The sequence below is a fragment of the Tursiops truncatus genome, chromosome 16 (assembly GCF_011762595.2).
Source record: "Tursiops truncatus isolate mTurTru1 chromosome 16, mTurTru1.mat.Y, whole genome shotgun sequence".
NCBI lineage: Eukaryota > Metazoa > Chordata > Mammalia > Artiodactyla > Delphinidae > Tursiops > Tursiops truncatus.
This window is the reverse complement of record NC_047049.1, coordinates 73,240,860-73,255,981: the sequence shown is the minus strand read 5'-3', so window position 1 is coordinate 73,255,981 and position 15,122 is coordinate 73,240,860. Positions and strand designations below refer to the sequence as shown.

At 37.1% G+C, this 15,122-nt stretch overlaps 1 protein-coding gene across 1 annotated transcript in view; it reads right to left on the bottom strand.

Moving 5' to 3' along the window:
• Nucleotides 1-601: 601 nt before the first annotated feature.
• Nucleotides 602-15,122, bottom strand: part of ZNF33B (zinc finger protein 33B) — a 34,313-nt gene continuing 19,792 nt past the window's right edge. The window contains exon 5 of the mRNA XM_033842136.2: nucleotides 602-4,397. Coding sequence (XP_033698027.1) covers nucleotides 2,278-4,397 — 2,120 coding nt within the window. The 3' untranslated portion in view covers nucleotides 602-2,277. The remainder of the gene's footprint in view (nucleotides 4,398-15,122) is intronic.

The window sequence follows — 15,122 nt, the reverse complement described above, 5'->3', positions numbered from 1 at the left end:
ATGCTGAATGAAAGAAGACAAACAAGAGGACATCTTGTATAATTCCATTTATGTGAAATGCAATTAAAAAAATCAATCTAACCTAGTGCTAGAAAGCAGATCACTGGTTTGCCAGGGGCCAGAAGGGAGAGGGACATCCCAGGAGGGACTGGGAAGGGGAATGAGGAACACTTCTGCATAAAGGGTATGCTGTCTTTCTTAATTGCAGGAGTGATTACATATGGTTATACTATTATTAAAACTCATTAAATCAGCTACTTAAATAGAGTATATTTTACATTTAAATTATACTTCAAAGTTGATTTTAAAAAAACGCAAACCTTATTACTTTATATTGAAACTGAAAAATTTTAAAATCATAAACAGAAAAATGGACAATATTGTTATAGTTACATAGTCATATATTATGCTATTTTTTTTAAGTTTTCTTAATATGGACCATTTTTAAAGTCTTTATTGAATTTGTTACAATATTGCTTCTGCTTTATGTTTTGGTTTTTTGGCCACAAGGCATGTGGGATCTTAGCTCCCTGACCAGGGATTGAACCCACACCCGCTGCATTGGAAAGTGAAGTCTTAACCACTGGACTGCCACAGAAGACCCCATATATTACGTTTTATTAAAATGAGTCAACTAAAGCAAAATATATCAACATGTATAAATACCAAAACCATGCATTTGAAGACAAAAGTTGCAGAACACGTTCCCAGTGATATACCTGTAAAACAATGTTATATCACACACATACACGCAATAATATATGTGTATTATTGTAAAAGTAATGAGACATGTGGGATCAGTATTAACCAAATTTAGAGTACTGTGGAAGGTGGTAACAGCTATAGGATGTAGAATGGGCTATGAAAAGCTTCCTGTAAATTTAAATGGGAGCACTGAGGTCTTATGTCCTAGAGTATTCTAGCCAGTACTCTAGCTTCATTCACACTCAATGTTTCTGGTTACTGAACCTAAGAAGAGGAAGTAGAAGCAGTCTCAATGCTGCCCCTGGCTGATCCTGGCAATTGTTCTGGGGATCTAGTCCATTCTGAGATTCCCTAGAGGTAGGCCCCTGGATGAACCGGACAATTAGGCAGTACAGTCATCCCTCAGTATCTGCTGGTGACTGGTTCCTGGACACCTCTTCAAATACCAAAATCAGCTGATGCTCAAGTTCTTTACAGTAGGCCCTCCATACTCTTGGGTTCTGCATATGTGGATTCAACCAACCACAGAACCGCAGATAGGAAAACACAGACATGAAGGACCAACTGTATTTGCATGGGTAACAGCACAGTTGGGGTGCAGACTCATCAAAAACATGTGATGGCTCATGATGTGGAAGGCCATGGGCTGATACGTGTTTCTCCAAAAGTAGAATCAGAGACTGAGAAGATTATTCAATTTATTTGTGCTTTTAAAAAAGCTTCATATTCCACTTAATATTTTTATAAATGTCTATTTTCAGTTTTATTTCTACTAAAAGATTTGAAATAAGTGCAAAATATAACTTTTAGAATAACATCATATCTAAAGGAAAATTTCTGTCCATACTTCCTAAGTTGACAGACTTCCTTCAAAACAATCTTCAGATATAATAAAGTCTGAATTCTGTTAAAGCCTTCACATACAAAACATCTTTAAGACTTCATCTCAACATCGCCTTGTTCAGTAAAATGGCATTTCTTGAAATAGGCTCAACTATATTTGCTGTATTCTTCAGGTCTCTTCCCTATTATTTCCCTGACATACAACAAGTACAACTTGTGTATGAAGTTTTCAAAAAAAAACAAGATGTTGACAGTTCTCCCCAGGTGTGGTTTATCTGACTGTTAGTAATGGCCAAGTTCTGGAAGAACATTTTCCTACATACATTTGATTCACAGGATTATCTCCTACGTAAGTTATTTGTTTAACAAGCCCTAACTTATAATATTTCCCCCCATTTCCCATATACATTAGTAGGGTTTCTTCTACATGTGTTCATTTTTTAGTTGTCTTATTAATAGATATTCATTACATTCATAGTAATTTCCCCTGTGGTTACTCTTTCATTTACTTTGGAGTATGACTTAGGGTAAAAAAATTTGCCACTTGACATTCATAGGGGTCATGTTCTGTGTGAATTCTCCATAGTATTTCAAGGTATGAAATGCTACATACTAAGATTTCTCTCATTGCTAAATTTAAAAGATTTTTTCCCCTGTATGTAATTTTGAATGTACTGTGAGAACTGATTTCTTAGAGGTTTTCCCACACTCAATACATTCATAGGGTTTCTACATTATGTGTCTTCTCTGATGTACTTTGAGACCTGAGTTGCAACTGAAGGTTTTCCCACAATGACTGCATTCATAGGGTTTCTCCCCTGTGTGTGTCCTCTGATGTTTAGTGAGATCTGACTTATGATAGAAGGGCTTCCCACATACATTACACTTATAAGGTTTTTCCCCTGTGTGTATCCTCTGATGTACAGTGAGGACTGATTTCTCAGAGAAAGATTTCCCACACTCCTTACATTCATAGGGCTTCTCCCCTGTGTGAGTTCTCTGATGTGATCTGAGGACTGAATTGCAAGTGAAGGTTTTCCCACACTGATCACAGTGAGAAGACTTCTCCCCTCTGTGTGTTCTCTTATGTACTGTATAGTCTGACTTATAGTAGAAGGTTTTCCCACATTTTTTACACACATAGGGTTTTTCCCCTGTGTGAGCTCTCTGGTGTACTGTAAGGTATGAATTTCTAGAGAAGAATTTCCCACATTCCTTACATTCATAGGGTTTCTCACCTGTGTGAGTTCTCTGGTGTTTAGTGAGATCTGACTTATTGTAAAAGGTTTTTCCACATTCATTACACTTATAAGGTTTTTCCCCTGTATGTATTCTCTGATGTACCGTGAGGACTGATTTCTCAGAGAATGATTTCCCACACTCATTACATTCATAGGGTTTCTCCTTTGTGTGTGTTCTCTGGTGTACTTTTAGGCCTGAATTGCGACTGAAGGTTTTCTCGCACTCATTACATTTGTAGGGTTTCCTCCCTATGTGAGTTTTCTGGTGTTTAGTGACATCGGACTTATGACAGAAGGTTTTCCCACATACCTTACATTCATACGGTTTCTCACCTGAGTGAGTTCTCTGATGTACTGTAAGGTATGAATTCCTGGAGAAAAATTTCCCACATTGACTACACTCATAGGGTTTCTCACCTGTGTGTGTTTTCTGATGTACTGTGAGAACTGAGTTGCTTATGAAGGTTTTCCCACATTGATTACATTCATAGGGTTTCTCCCCTGTGTGAATTCTCTGGTGTACTGTGAGATATGACTTATGGTAGAAGCTTTTTCTACATTCCTTACATTCATAGGGTTTCTCTCCTGTGTGAGTTCTCTGATGAATTGTGAGGTGTGAATTCCTAGAGAAGGATTTCCCACATTCATTACATTTATAGGGCTTCTCTCCAGTGTGGATTCTCTGATGTAAAGTGAGAAGTGACTTCCTAGAGAAGCATTTCCCACATTCGTTACATTCATAGGGTTTCTCTCCTGTATGTAGTCTCTGATGTTTGGTGAGTTTTGATTTTTCACAGAATGCTTTTTCACATTCATTACATTCATAGACATTGTCTCCTATGCCTGTTCTCTGAGTTACATTAAGAACTGACTTCTCCCAGAAAGGTTCCCTCAGGCTGTTAGATTCAAATGTTCTCTCTCCTGTGTCAGGAAAGTTTGATCTGCTGAAATTATCTACTTTTTCAGTATGTTCATAATCTTTCACCTTCAAATGAACTCTATGTTTCAAGAGAGATAATTTCTCAGAGCCTTTACCATATTCATTAAACTCATAAAGACTTTCTCTTTTTTGGGGGGTTGAATAATTACAGAATGTTTTATCACATTCCCTATGTTCACAAGGACTCTGTCCCTTGTGAGCTTGTTTATATGTGATGAAAAGTGTCTTCTCACAGAAATCTTTCCCACGTTCTTTGTAGTCAAAAGAATGCTCTACATTTTTAATTTTCTCATATGGCATGAAGTCTTCATTATGACTGAGGTACTTTCCATTTTGAATGAATTCATAAGGTATCTCTCCCACATGAGTTTTTTCATGGTTAATATGAAGGAATAATTTTCCATATGCGCTGAGATCATCAGACTTCTTTCTTAAATAGTTTTTCTCAATAATTAATTCTGAAATATATTTCAAACTCATACCACTTGTGTCACATTTACAAGGTATTTTTACAGAAGAAACTGGGTATGTGCTGAAATTAAACATTTTTCCTAATACATTACCTCTCTCTATAGTCAGTGTTTTGTTGTTGATAAACGGAGCTTGCCCGAAATGTCTGTCCTGGATTTCCTGACTCTGCTCTAGCTGATTATCAACTTTGCAGACTTCTGGAAAAGAGAAAAAAAACACTATAAGTTATTAATTTTATTACTATTATGATAAACTTACACTTACATACAAATGCCCTTTTATATGATTGACTCAGTTTCTTGAAATAAGAGTAATCCAAGATGTTCGTGTCCCTCATCCTTTTGGCTTAGAAGAAATAAACAAAACCTGACAGAGCAGAAATGGGGGATAAAAACTTAGAATGAACCCATCTACATTTAACAATTTATAAATATGTACTTCAAGACTTAATATAGGTTAAAAATAAATACAAATCACAGTGAATAAAGGAAGACAGACTTTGAAAAAAAAAGACTGATCCAGGTGTTGGAAATGCAGAGAAGCAGAGAGGCAATGATTAGTAGGTAAGAGTACCCTGGAGAAATATCAGAGGACTGATTTGATCTTTTGAAGGATACAGATTAGACTTTACATGATATACTTAAAATACTGCAGCTAAATCTCTATGATTTACAAGTTTCTAGTTCAATTCTCCTTTTTAAAATTATTTTAATTTTCTCTTATATATTGCTAATTTATTATACTGTTAATACCAAATTAAATTTATGGAAAAGTACTAATTTGTTCCTGCTTAAGGAGACCTGTAGTTTACTTTCTTATTCATTCTCTACTCATGTGACTTACAAAGAATACAAATGTCTACCAAGAAATGTAAAATCAAAGAGACAAGGAAGACTGCCAGAGGGCCAGATCCATTTGTTTTTTTGTTTGTTTTTGTGGTACACGGGCCTCTCACTGTTGTGGCCTATCCCGTTGCAGAGCACAGGCTCCAGACGCGCAGGCTCAGCAGCCATGGCTCACGGGCCCAGCCGCTCCGCGGCATGTGGGATCTTCCCGGACTAGGGCACGAACCTGTGTCCCCTGCATCGGCAGGCGGACTCTCAACCACTGCACCACCAGGGAAGCCTGTTTTTAGTTTTAGTATATTCAGGTTATTCTCTAAGAGTTTTTGCAAAAGTTAACCTATCCAACCATCAAATGCTAACTTTTCCTCATCTTAAATTTTCTGTGACAAATTTAATATGTTAATGTATTTTTTGTTTTTAAACCCAGATCTCTACATTTCTGGGTTTTATTTATATTTAAAACCATGGAGGACCTGACCTAAAATATTCACTGATACTTACATTTATTTATCCTAAGAATTCTCAGCTAGACTTCATCTTGTTATCTTCCTGTTCAGTATTTGCAATATAACAATGATGACCCTGTTCAAAAACCTGTCCAGAGCCCACTGTCTCCAAGCATCATTAGACAAAATAGACTGTAGTTAACATTCTGGGGGGAAAAATACTTTTTCCAACTATATTCATATTGGGTAACCACAATATCACTCCACAAGGCCATAATAAATGTATTCTTTCTAGAAATGACAGACTATTAATTTGCCAGAAATTGTTCAAATTCAACCAAGACTTTCACTAAGCTGGTTTACATTCCCATTTTGGCTTTGCTTAGAATTTAAACATTAAACATCAGGGAAATGACACTGTCTCATATCTGCTTCCCAATATGTCTTTACAAACATCTCTACAATTTCAAGTTCTATTCACACTGAAATTTAAAATTTACTACATTCTGTACATCTCATTCTATCACAACACTGGACAATACTCCTTTGTAACATAAACATCCTCTATTAATTGCTGAAATTTAAAATACTCAGTTGTCTTTTCTTTTTTTCCCCTTCTTTTCCCAAATATAACCCATGGTCTTACAAGTGTTTATCTCTGATTTCCTTTGAATACCTTGAGTGGATATGGAATTAATAATAGTCCTTAACAAGCAGTGTGCTTTTCAAAACACAAATCTCAAATTTTATTCAAACCTGTAATTTTTGAACAAGAATCTGAAGGTTTAAAATTCAATATGTGCATTCAGAAGTTAATTCTTTTGTAGTGTCTTCTGAATGAATCAATATAAAGGCCCTCTCACTCAAGAGTAACAATTAAGTAATGATCCAATATCCATTATAAGTTATATAACAAAATAAGATATGCTCTTTTTGGAGAAAGCATAATATACATAAGAAAACAGCCTCATTCAATATCCATACACTATCAAGAATTAGAATCTACAGCAGATAATGTATATCAAAACAAGTACAAAACATTTCATAAAAGCTGGGGAACCTTGAGCTTAAATTTTAAAATTTATCAAAATATTTTTACTTCAAAGGATAAAAATTAAAAATAAACTAAAGTGAATACATGTTGCAACATGTATACACATATATTATAAGCTAATGGGAAATACCAAGATTTGTTGGAAATACCTCTTAAAAATAACTGCTTATTAAATCTATAATTTTTATTATGAAAATAATGTACAAATATATTAATGGATATAATCAATATTTAAAACAAATCATTCATTTCAAAGCACTGTTAAAAAGCACATAAATACAGAGACTTTCAAGCTTTCTCTTTTATATCAATAAATCCTAAACTGATTTTTAATGGATATAGTTTCTATTCTGTTTCATGAATGGTAAAGACAGGATCTGAAGCACAAAGACAAAGGAAGTAGAAAACCACAAGTATTTAAATAAAAATCAGTGGATGGTCACCTTAAGGCAAGCACTGAGTATAAAAAAAAAAACTAATTAATAAATATAGCATTCTATATAGTGGAATAACATCCCTTTTGGGATCACTAACCAAAAAGGGCTAAATTATTTAAAAACAAATATGCTAGTACTGAGTTTATACCAGCTATTAGACCAAATTCTTTGGGAGGGGCACATCAATGAATAAACCTTAATCCTGACCCCAGGACCTTAGTACATAGTAGAGGAAATGTGGAAAGTGGATGCACAAATACAGCTATACTATATTGCAGAATGTAATAAACACATAAAAGAGAAATGAAGGATTATGAGAGTGGGAACAGGTAGAGATTTTTTTTTGAGGGGATCTATGAAGGCTTTTTAGAGGAAAGGGTAGAAATTTTTTTGTTGTTGCTGTTCTGGACTTACAAAGGATATAAAAACTATAAAACATTTTTTAGTACTATATTTTGAAATGAATAAGAAAATCAAACAATGGCAAAATGTATAGCTCCCTCTGAATATTAATAATTTTTAACATGGTAAATGATGCATTATATGAATCTGCTGTACAAATACTGAACTATGACCAATTTAGTCATTAATATGTAGAGGGGATAATTTCCAAATTCTAAATATGAGTTTGGGTATTTTTCATCTTATTACTTGTTTTGTGAAAATATAATTTTAAGCAGAGTGCTTTTTTTGCTCAGAAAATTATTTATGGAAATATATTATTTTTCTCCTTTGCCTCAGATGTTCGACAAAGTCAAGAAATAATCTAAAAAGAGTAAAAAAAAAAACAAGAAAAATGCTTAAAAATATTAATATGATAATAACAACAAGAAAAATAACAAACCATCTCTATGAGCCAGGCTCTGTTCCATGTACTTTTCACATATTAATTCATGAGAATCACTGAGTACATAGGAATCAAACATAGAGCTGTAGGGAAGGAAAGCACATATATGGGTGATACTCAGGAAGGATTAAATGGGAGTTTAGCACCCCCAGTTTTGTGCCAGCATTATTAAGGGACTTCCCTGGTGGTCCAGTGGGTAAGACTCCATGCTCCCAATGCAAGGGGCCCAGGTTTGATTCCTGGTTGGGAAACTAGATCCTGCATGCATGCCGCCACTGAGTCTGCATGCCGCAACTAAGAGTCTGCATGCTGCAACTAAGAAGTCCGCATGCTGCAATTATGAGCCTGCATGCCGCAACTAAAAAAAAAAGATCCCGCATGTCTCAACTAAGACTTGGCACAGCCTAAGTAAATAAATAAATAAATATTTTAAAAAAACATCATTAAAAGAGAAAAACTTAAATTTCATATATTACACATTGGGAAAAATGTAACTCAGGCTACTAACATGATAAATTAGATGCTTTGGGGGGAAAAGTATAATTTCATTTAGAAACTAGAACAAACTAAAACAATATGGTTAGTGTTTTGGGTGGTGTCAGTGGAAAATGAGAAAATAAAAATATTTTTTAAATACTTTTACAAAAGTATAACAATAATAGTGATCTAGGGACTTCCCTGGTGGTCCAGTGGTTAGGAATTCACCTTTCAGTGCATGGGACACAGGTTCAATCCCTTGTCTGGGAACTAAGACCCCACATACCACAGGGCAACTAAGCCCACGTGCTGCAACTAGTGAGCCCGCGTGCTCTGGAGCCCACACACCACAACTAGAGAAGCCCAAACCGCAACAAAGATCCCATGCATGGCAACAAAGAGCTGGTGTGCCACAATGAAAGACCCCGCATGTTGCAATCCCATGTGCCTCAATCCTGTGTGCTGCAACTAAGACCTGATGCACCCAAATAAATATTTTTTAAAAAACCAATAACAGTGATCTAATATCAGTAAGAAAGGATGATAGAGAGAAAAATAAAATGCTGCTATGTCAGTTTTAAGAGTAGAAGGTTCACAGAACCTAATAAATGAAGATTAGTAGGGAAGATTGTGATTTGTGAATGATGATTTTAATAGTAGTTCTTGACACATTAGAGGAATTGGAGTATCCTGTTAGAGATGTTCTGCAGACACATAAAACACAGAATGCTGAGTGAGCAAAAGATGCTGAAGATACAAAGTTACTAAAACCTGATGTCTTAGATATAGGTTATTTTATTATTTGAAGATCCAATTTGACAATTTGACTGGTAAATTTAGTCCTTTTATATATAATTATGGTGATTATTAAAATATGTCACGTTGTCTCCATTTTACTTGCTACTTTGTATTTGTCACAGTTTTACTACTACTTTTATTGTACCTTTCTTTCTTTGTTTTAGACTGATTTTTTAAAAATCTTTTCCACTTTTTTGTCTTTACAACTTTGGAGGTTATACATACCTGTTTCTCCACTTTAGGTGGCTGTCCATTAAATTCTGTCATTAATATTTAACTTAAAATCTAAGGTGATTCTATAACCTGAACCTCTTTTTCTGAATAAGAGAAGAGTCAAATGTCATTTGATCACCTCCCAACTCAATTATGCAACTATTTTTTAGTTTATCATAGTATCTTTTTTAGCCTTACAAATTAGATATCATAATGATTCTATCCACATGTTGTTTAGACTTAGCTATAAATTTCCTAATTTCTTATAACTTACCACTCCTCTCATCTCAAGCACTCTTCTGGGTTTCATTTTCTCTCTTCCTGTAGTATTTCTATTTTAATTTTACTAACAAAATTATACAATAAAAGATATTGTTCCTATAATTTATTTCAGGACCAATCCAAATTTAATCATACACTCTGACAAAGACTCTCTCCTTGACTAAATTTTAGTTAAGCTCCTCTGAGACTTATTCTTGACTAAGTCTTGACCTTGGCCTTTCATGTCTGTCTCTACTGAGCAGTTTCAGCAAGAAACCTTGTCAGTCTAGTGACTATCTCCTCACCCATAAGTTGCTCATGCTCCAACCATGATTTATAAACCCTTGGCCTGCATTTAGCAAGAATTCTGTTAGGCCAGTTTAGCAAGAATATCCCTACCCTTGATGTCTCCTCTTAGTAATTTTCTATTCACTTACACCTTCACTCTGCTTGTTGGCTACAAATCCCCAGCTGCCTTTGCTGTATTTGGAGTTAAGCTCAGTTTTATTGAAATTTTATCCCTCTATTTCAATAGCTACTGAATAAAATCTATATTGCCTTTAACTAGTATCTGGCTTTATTTCTCTTTGACAACTCTCATCCTTTAAAAAATAGCTTCCTGAGTTCATTATTCTATATTGACAAATATTTTTTGCTTCAATTCAGATGTCTCTGGCAATGTCTCATTCCTTAGGCGGTAACGTGATTTTTCTCTCTGGCTGCTATTAAGATCCAGTGTTCTCAAGTTATACTAATAGTACTTAAGTATATATTACTTTTTATTTATCCTGCTTGGTGTGTGTTTTGTGTCCACATATGTGGTCTTACTGAAGGATTTCTGGAAAATTCTATGTTAAATTTAAGTGGTCAAAATACTCCAATTAAAAAGTAGAGGTTTTCACATTAGATAAAAAAGACCCAAACATATGCTATCTGTATGAAATCCACTTTAAATATAAAAGAATGGGAAAAGGTATACCATGGAAATATTAGCTAAAAGAAAGCTGGAGTAACTATAATAATATCAAAGTAAACTTTAAAACAGAGAGTTCTCTCAGGGATAGAGAGACATTACATAATCATAAAAGGATCAATCCATCAAGAGGACATAAAGATCCTAATATGTATGCATCTAATAATTCTTCAAAATTCATAAAGCAGAAACCAATAGAACTGAAAAGGAGAAATAAACAAATGCAAAATTATACCTAGAGACTTCAATACTGCTCTCTCAATGTGTCACAGACAGCTTTTAAGTGTTATACCCCAACCCCATTTTCCCATTGCCATGTGATTTTTAATATACTATTTTGCATAAAACAATGATTTTTTAGGAATGCACACATCCTGTTTTAACAGAATTCACTGTATTACTATATTCCTTTCCATGTTTTTAGCCTCCCCTTATCAAGAGATATAGCCTTTCTGTGTTGCTCAGATTTGTAACTGTTAAGGTCTGCACATCCTAACTAACTGTTATCAAGTAAGTTTTTGCTTTAAATTCTGTGTTCTAGGATCATCCACTAAGATAACATGTATGTTTATTTCCCCACATACAGGCGTCTGTGAGGGTTTTTTTTCCACAGATGGAAAGTCTCTCTTTTCTTACTTGTCAGAGAAACAATAGTGCTACTGAAAAACATGGCTTATGTGTCTGTTTCCACACGTAGCCTTAGTATGTCTGATTTGCAGAACCAAATTGTATCTAAAAAGGCTCCAGCTATCCTGTGCCCAACATTGTGGTTAATCAAAACATTTAGGTTTCACACCTCAGAGCGTTTACTTTGTCCCTGATAAGTACTTTGCCAATTCCTTTTAGTGTCAGAAATGCTTTTGTTTTTTATCCATCTGCTGATACATACACTCCTGCTTGATTTTTTCAGTGATTTTGCAGCTTCTATATTTGTACTGATTGGGACTTTAGATGTTCTCTAGTGTTATTAAATGGAGTTTATATTGCTCACTTACTTTAATGTTTCTGGATGATTTGCAGGCAGGGATAGAGACAATGCTGACTTCACACGTCCTTCTTTGAAGAAGTTCACTGTCCTTTAAACACTGTCTTCTCTTGGCTACAGGACACCACATTCTGTTTCCCCCTAATCTCCAAACTGCTGCTTCTCTTTTTTTCTGCTGAGTCATCTCATTCTCATGGCTTCTGAAAGGTAGTGTCCCAGGGTACACCCTTCAGGCCTCTCAAATCTGTGCATTCCTTCTCCTAAGGAGAGACGTTATCTAATCCCTTAGCTTTAAATACTGCATTTTAAAACTTTAAATATTGCCATGGCTGATAATTTCCAAATAAATATCTCCAATTTAGGACTCTCCCCTAATCTACCTCTGCTTATATACCCATATGTTTATTCACAATAAACTTGGATATTTTATAATCACCTGAAATTTGGTATATGCAATTTTAACTCCTCCCAAGTTGTTTCTCTCCAATTTTCCCAATCTTGGCAATTGGTGCCCATTCATCCAATTTTTCTGGATGAAATCCCTGGAGTCTTTCTTGACTCGTCTCTTTCTCTCACAGTCCTTGCCCAATTCAAGAGCAAATCTTATAGGTCCCACCTTCAAACTAAATCCATAAGTCAATCACTTTTATTCTTCCTCACTATTTCCAACCAAGTGTAAGCTACCATCACATTTACAGAGATTAAAATACTATTCTGACTGATGTGCCTGCTTTCAGCCCTCTGCCCTCAATAGTATTTTCTCTGCTCAGCAGCCAGAGAAATCAATTTAAAAAAGCATATCAGCATATGTTGCTTACTGGGTTAAATTATACCAATGGCTTCTCATCTCACTCAGAATAAAATCAAAGTCCTTATCGTGGTCCAAATGGCACCACATAATTTCAGCTCCCGTTACCTCTACAATGCCAACTCTTTCTACTCTTCACTCACTCATTTCCCCCAATCCACAGTCATATTTATGTGTCCTCAAAAACACCAAGTATATCCCTGCCTTGGTGGACTGACATTTGATGTAATCTCTGCCACTAAGACTCCCCATGATTCTCATCCTCATTTTATTCAAGTTGATAATATTAGAAAGGCCTTCTTGATCTCCTTTCTAAAATAAAATACTCCATCATTCTTAACCTTCTCTAATTTCCTAGCTATTTACTGGCACATTTAAGTGTATATATGTGTAATTGTTTGTTTCTTATCCTTCTCTCCTTATCAGAATGCAAGCTCCATGAGGTCAGGGGCAAAATTTAGTTCACTGATATATTTCCAACACCTAAAACCAGAGTAATGAACGTAGGTACTCAATATCTGTTGAATGAAAAAACGGGGGTGGGGTGGGGGAGTCAAGATGGCATACTAGGAAGATGTGGAATTCACATCTCCTCACAACTAGAGAACCTACCAGGCACCAGTGGGGGACCGCAGACACCTAAGGGGCCGGAAGTAACCCCCAGCGACTGGGTAGGACATGAGGCTTGGGGGGAGTAAAGGGGGAGGAGAAGTGGAGGCGGCAGGGAACTGGCGCTCCTGAGGGGTGGCTGGGGGAGGGGAAGTGATACCACACAGGAAGGGGAAATTTGGGGAACCAATGGGAGGGCAGAGGATCAAAAGGGAGTATGGCCAGGTTTCCCCTGCCCACTTGGACCCCCAGGAATCTGCTGAGATCCCGTGCCTGATCCTCTGCACACCCAGGCCTCTTCCAGCTGCCCAGATCCTGAGGGAGTGGGTGGGGGGGAAGGGGGAGCAAAAGTAAAGGCTGGACCTCCAGAACCGGCACCCTGAAGGGTGGCTGGGGGAGGGAAGGAGTTCCTACACCCAGCAGAACCCACCCACACTTAGCAGTCCAGTGGCTACGGGGAAGATGGTGGGGGAGGGGCATGAAGGAACGGAGGGTAATGGGGCCAGCGCTTTCCCTGCCCACTTAGGCACGGGGGAGCCTCTTGGTCTCCAGGGCCTAATCCTCTACCCTCGGAGCCTCCCTCCTGCCGTGCAGAGCCCAAGCCCCGCCCTGCACCCCCACCCGGGGCCCCACCTCTGCACTCGGAGACCCCCTCTGAGACCCCCTCCAACGGGCTGGGCCTAAACCCCACCCAGGCACCCTCACTCAGGGCCCTGCCTCCAAACTCTGGAACTCTACATTCCGGAGGCCCTCCTTTCCGCCTGCTGCCTCTCCCCTTCTAAGCAGGTCCGAAGCAGAGGCCCCACCCCACACTCAAACGTCACCCCATCTATGCCCCGCCCCACACTTGAACGTCACCCCGCCAAGGCCCTACCCCATACTCAAACGTCACTCCCCCACCCGCCTAGGTCCTGCCTAAGTTACAACCCCTGCCTAAACTCTGCCTCCAGAGTCGAGGCTTTTTTTTTCTTTTCTTTTTTCCTCTTTTAGACTGGGGTTCTGTTTTACCTTGTTGATTCTTTTATATTTTTCCTAATAAGTCTTTTATTTTTCTAATTTTATTTTATTTTTTATACTTTGTTAATGATCTCTCCTTTTGGCTTGTTCCCCACCCCATCCCCCTTTTTTTTCTGTTGTGGTTTTATTTTACCTTGCTGCAGTTGTTTCAATTACAGTTTTAGTTTTCCTAATATATTTTTTACTTTTCTAATTTTATTTTGTTTTATATTCTTTGATACTATACTGCCTCTTCCTTCCTTCCTTCCTTCCTTCCTTCCTCCTTTCTGTCTGTCTTTCTTTCTTTCTTTCTTTCTTTCTTTCTTTCTCCATGCCATGAAGCTTGTGGGATCTGGGTTCCCAGTCCAGAGGTCGGGCCTGAGCTCCTGTGGTGGGAGCTCTGACTCCAAACTGCTGGACTAACAGCGAACGTCAGACCCCAGGGAATATCAATCAGAGTGAGGCCTCCCGGAGGGCATCAGCTCAGCACCAAGACCAAGCTCTATCCAACTGCCTGCAAATTCCATTGCTGGGCATCTCAGGCCAAACAACCAGTAAGACAGGAATACAGCACCACCCATCAAAAAAAAGAAAAATGAAACAACAAACATATGTGTTACAGACGAAGGAGCAAGGTAAAAACCTACAAGACCAAATAAATGAAGATGAAATAGGCAATCTACCTGAAAAAGAATTCAGAGTAATGATAGTAAATATGATGCAGAATCTCAGAAACAGAATGGAGAAAATACAAGAAACATTTCACAGGATCTAGAAGAACTAAAGAGCAAACAAACAGTAATGAACAACACAATTACTGAAGTTAAAAATACTCTAGAAGGAATCAATAACAGAATACCTGAGGCAGAAGAATGGATAAGTGAGCTGTAAGATAAAATGTTGGAAATAACTCCCAGGGAGCAGAATAAAGAAAAAAGAATGAAAAGAATTGAAGACAGTCTCAGAGATGTCTGGGACAACACTAAATGCACCAACATTTGAATTTTATGGGTCCCAGAAAAAGAAGAGAAAAAGAAAGGGTCTGAGAAAATATTTGAAGAGATTATAGTCGAAAACTTCCTTAACATGGAAAAGGAAATAGTCCATCAAGTCCAGGAAGCACACAGAGTCCTATACAGGATAAACCCAAAGAGAAACACGCTGAGACACACA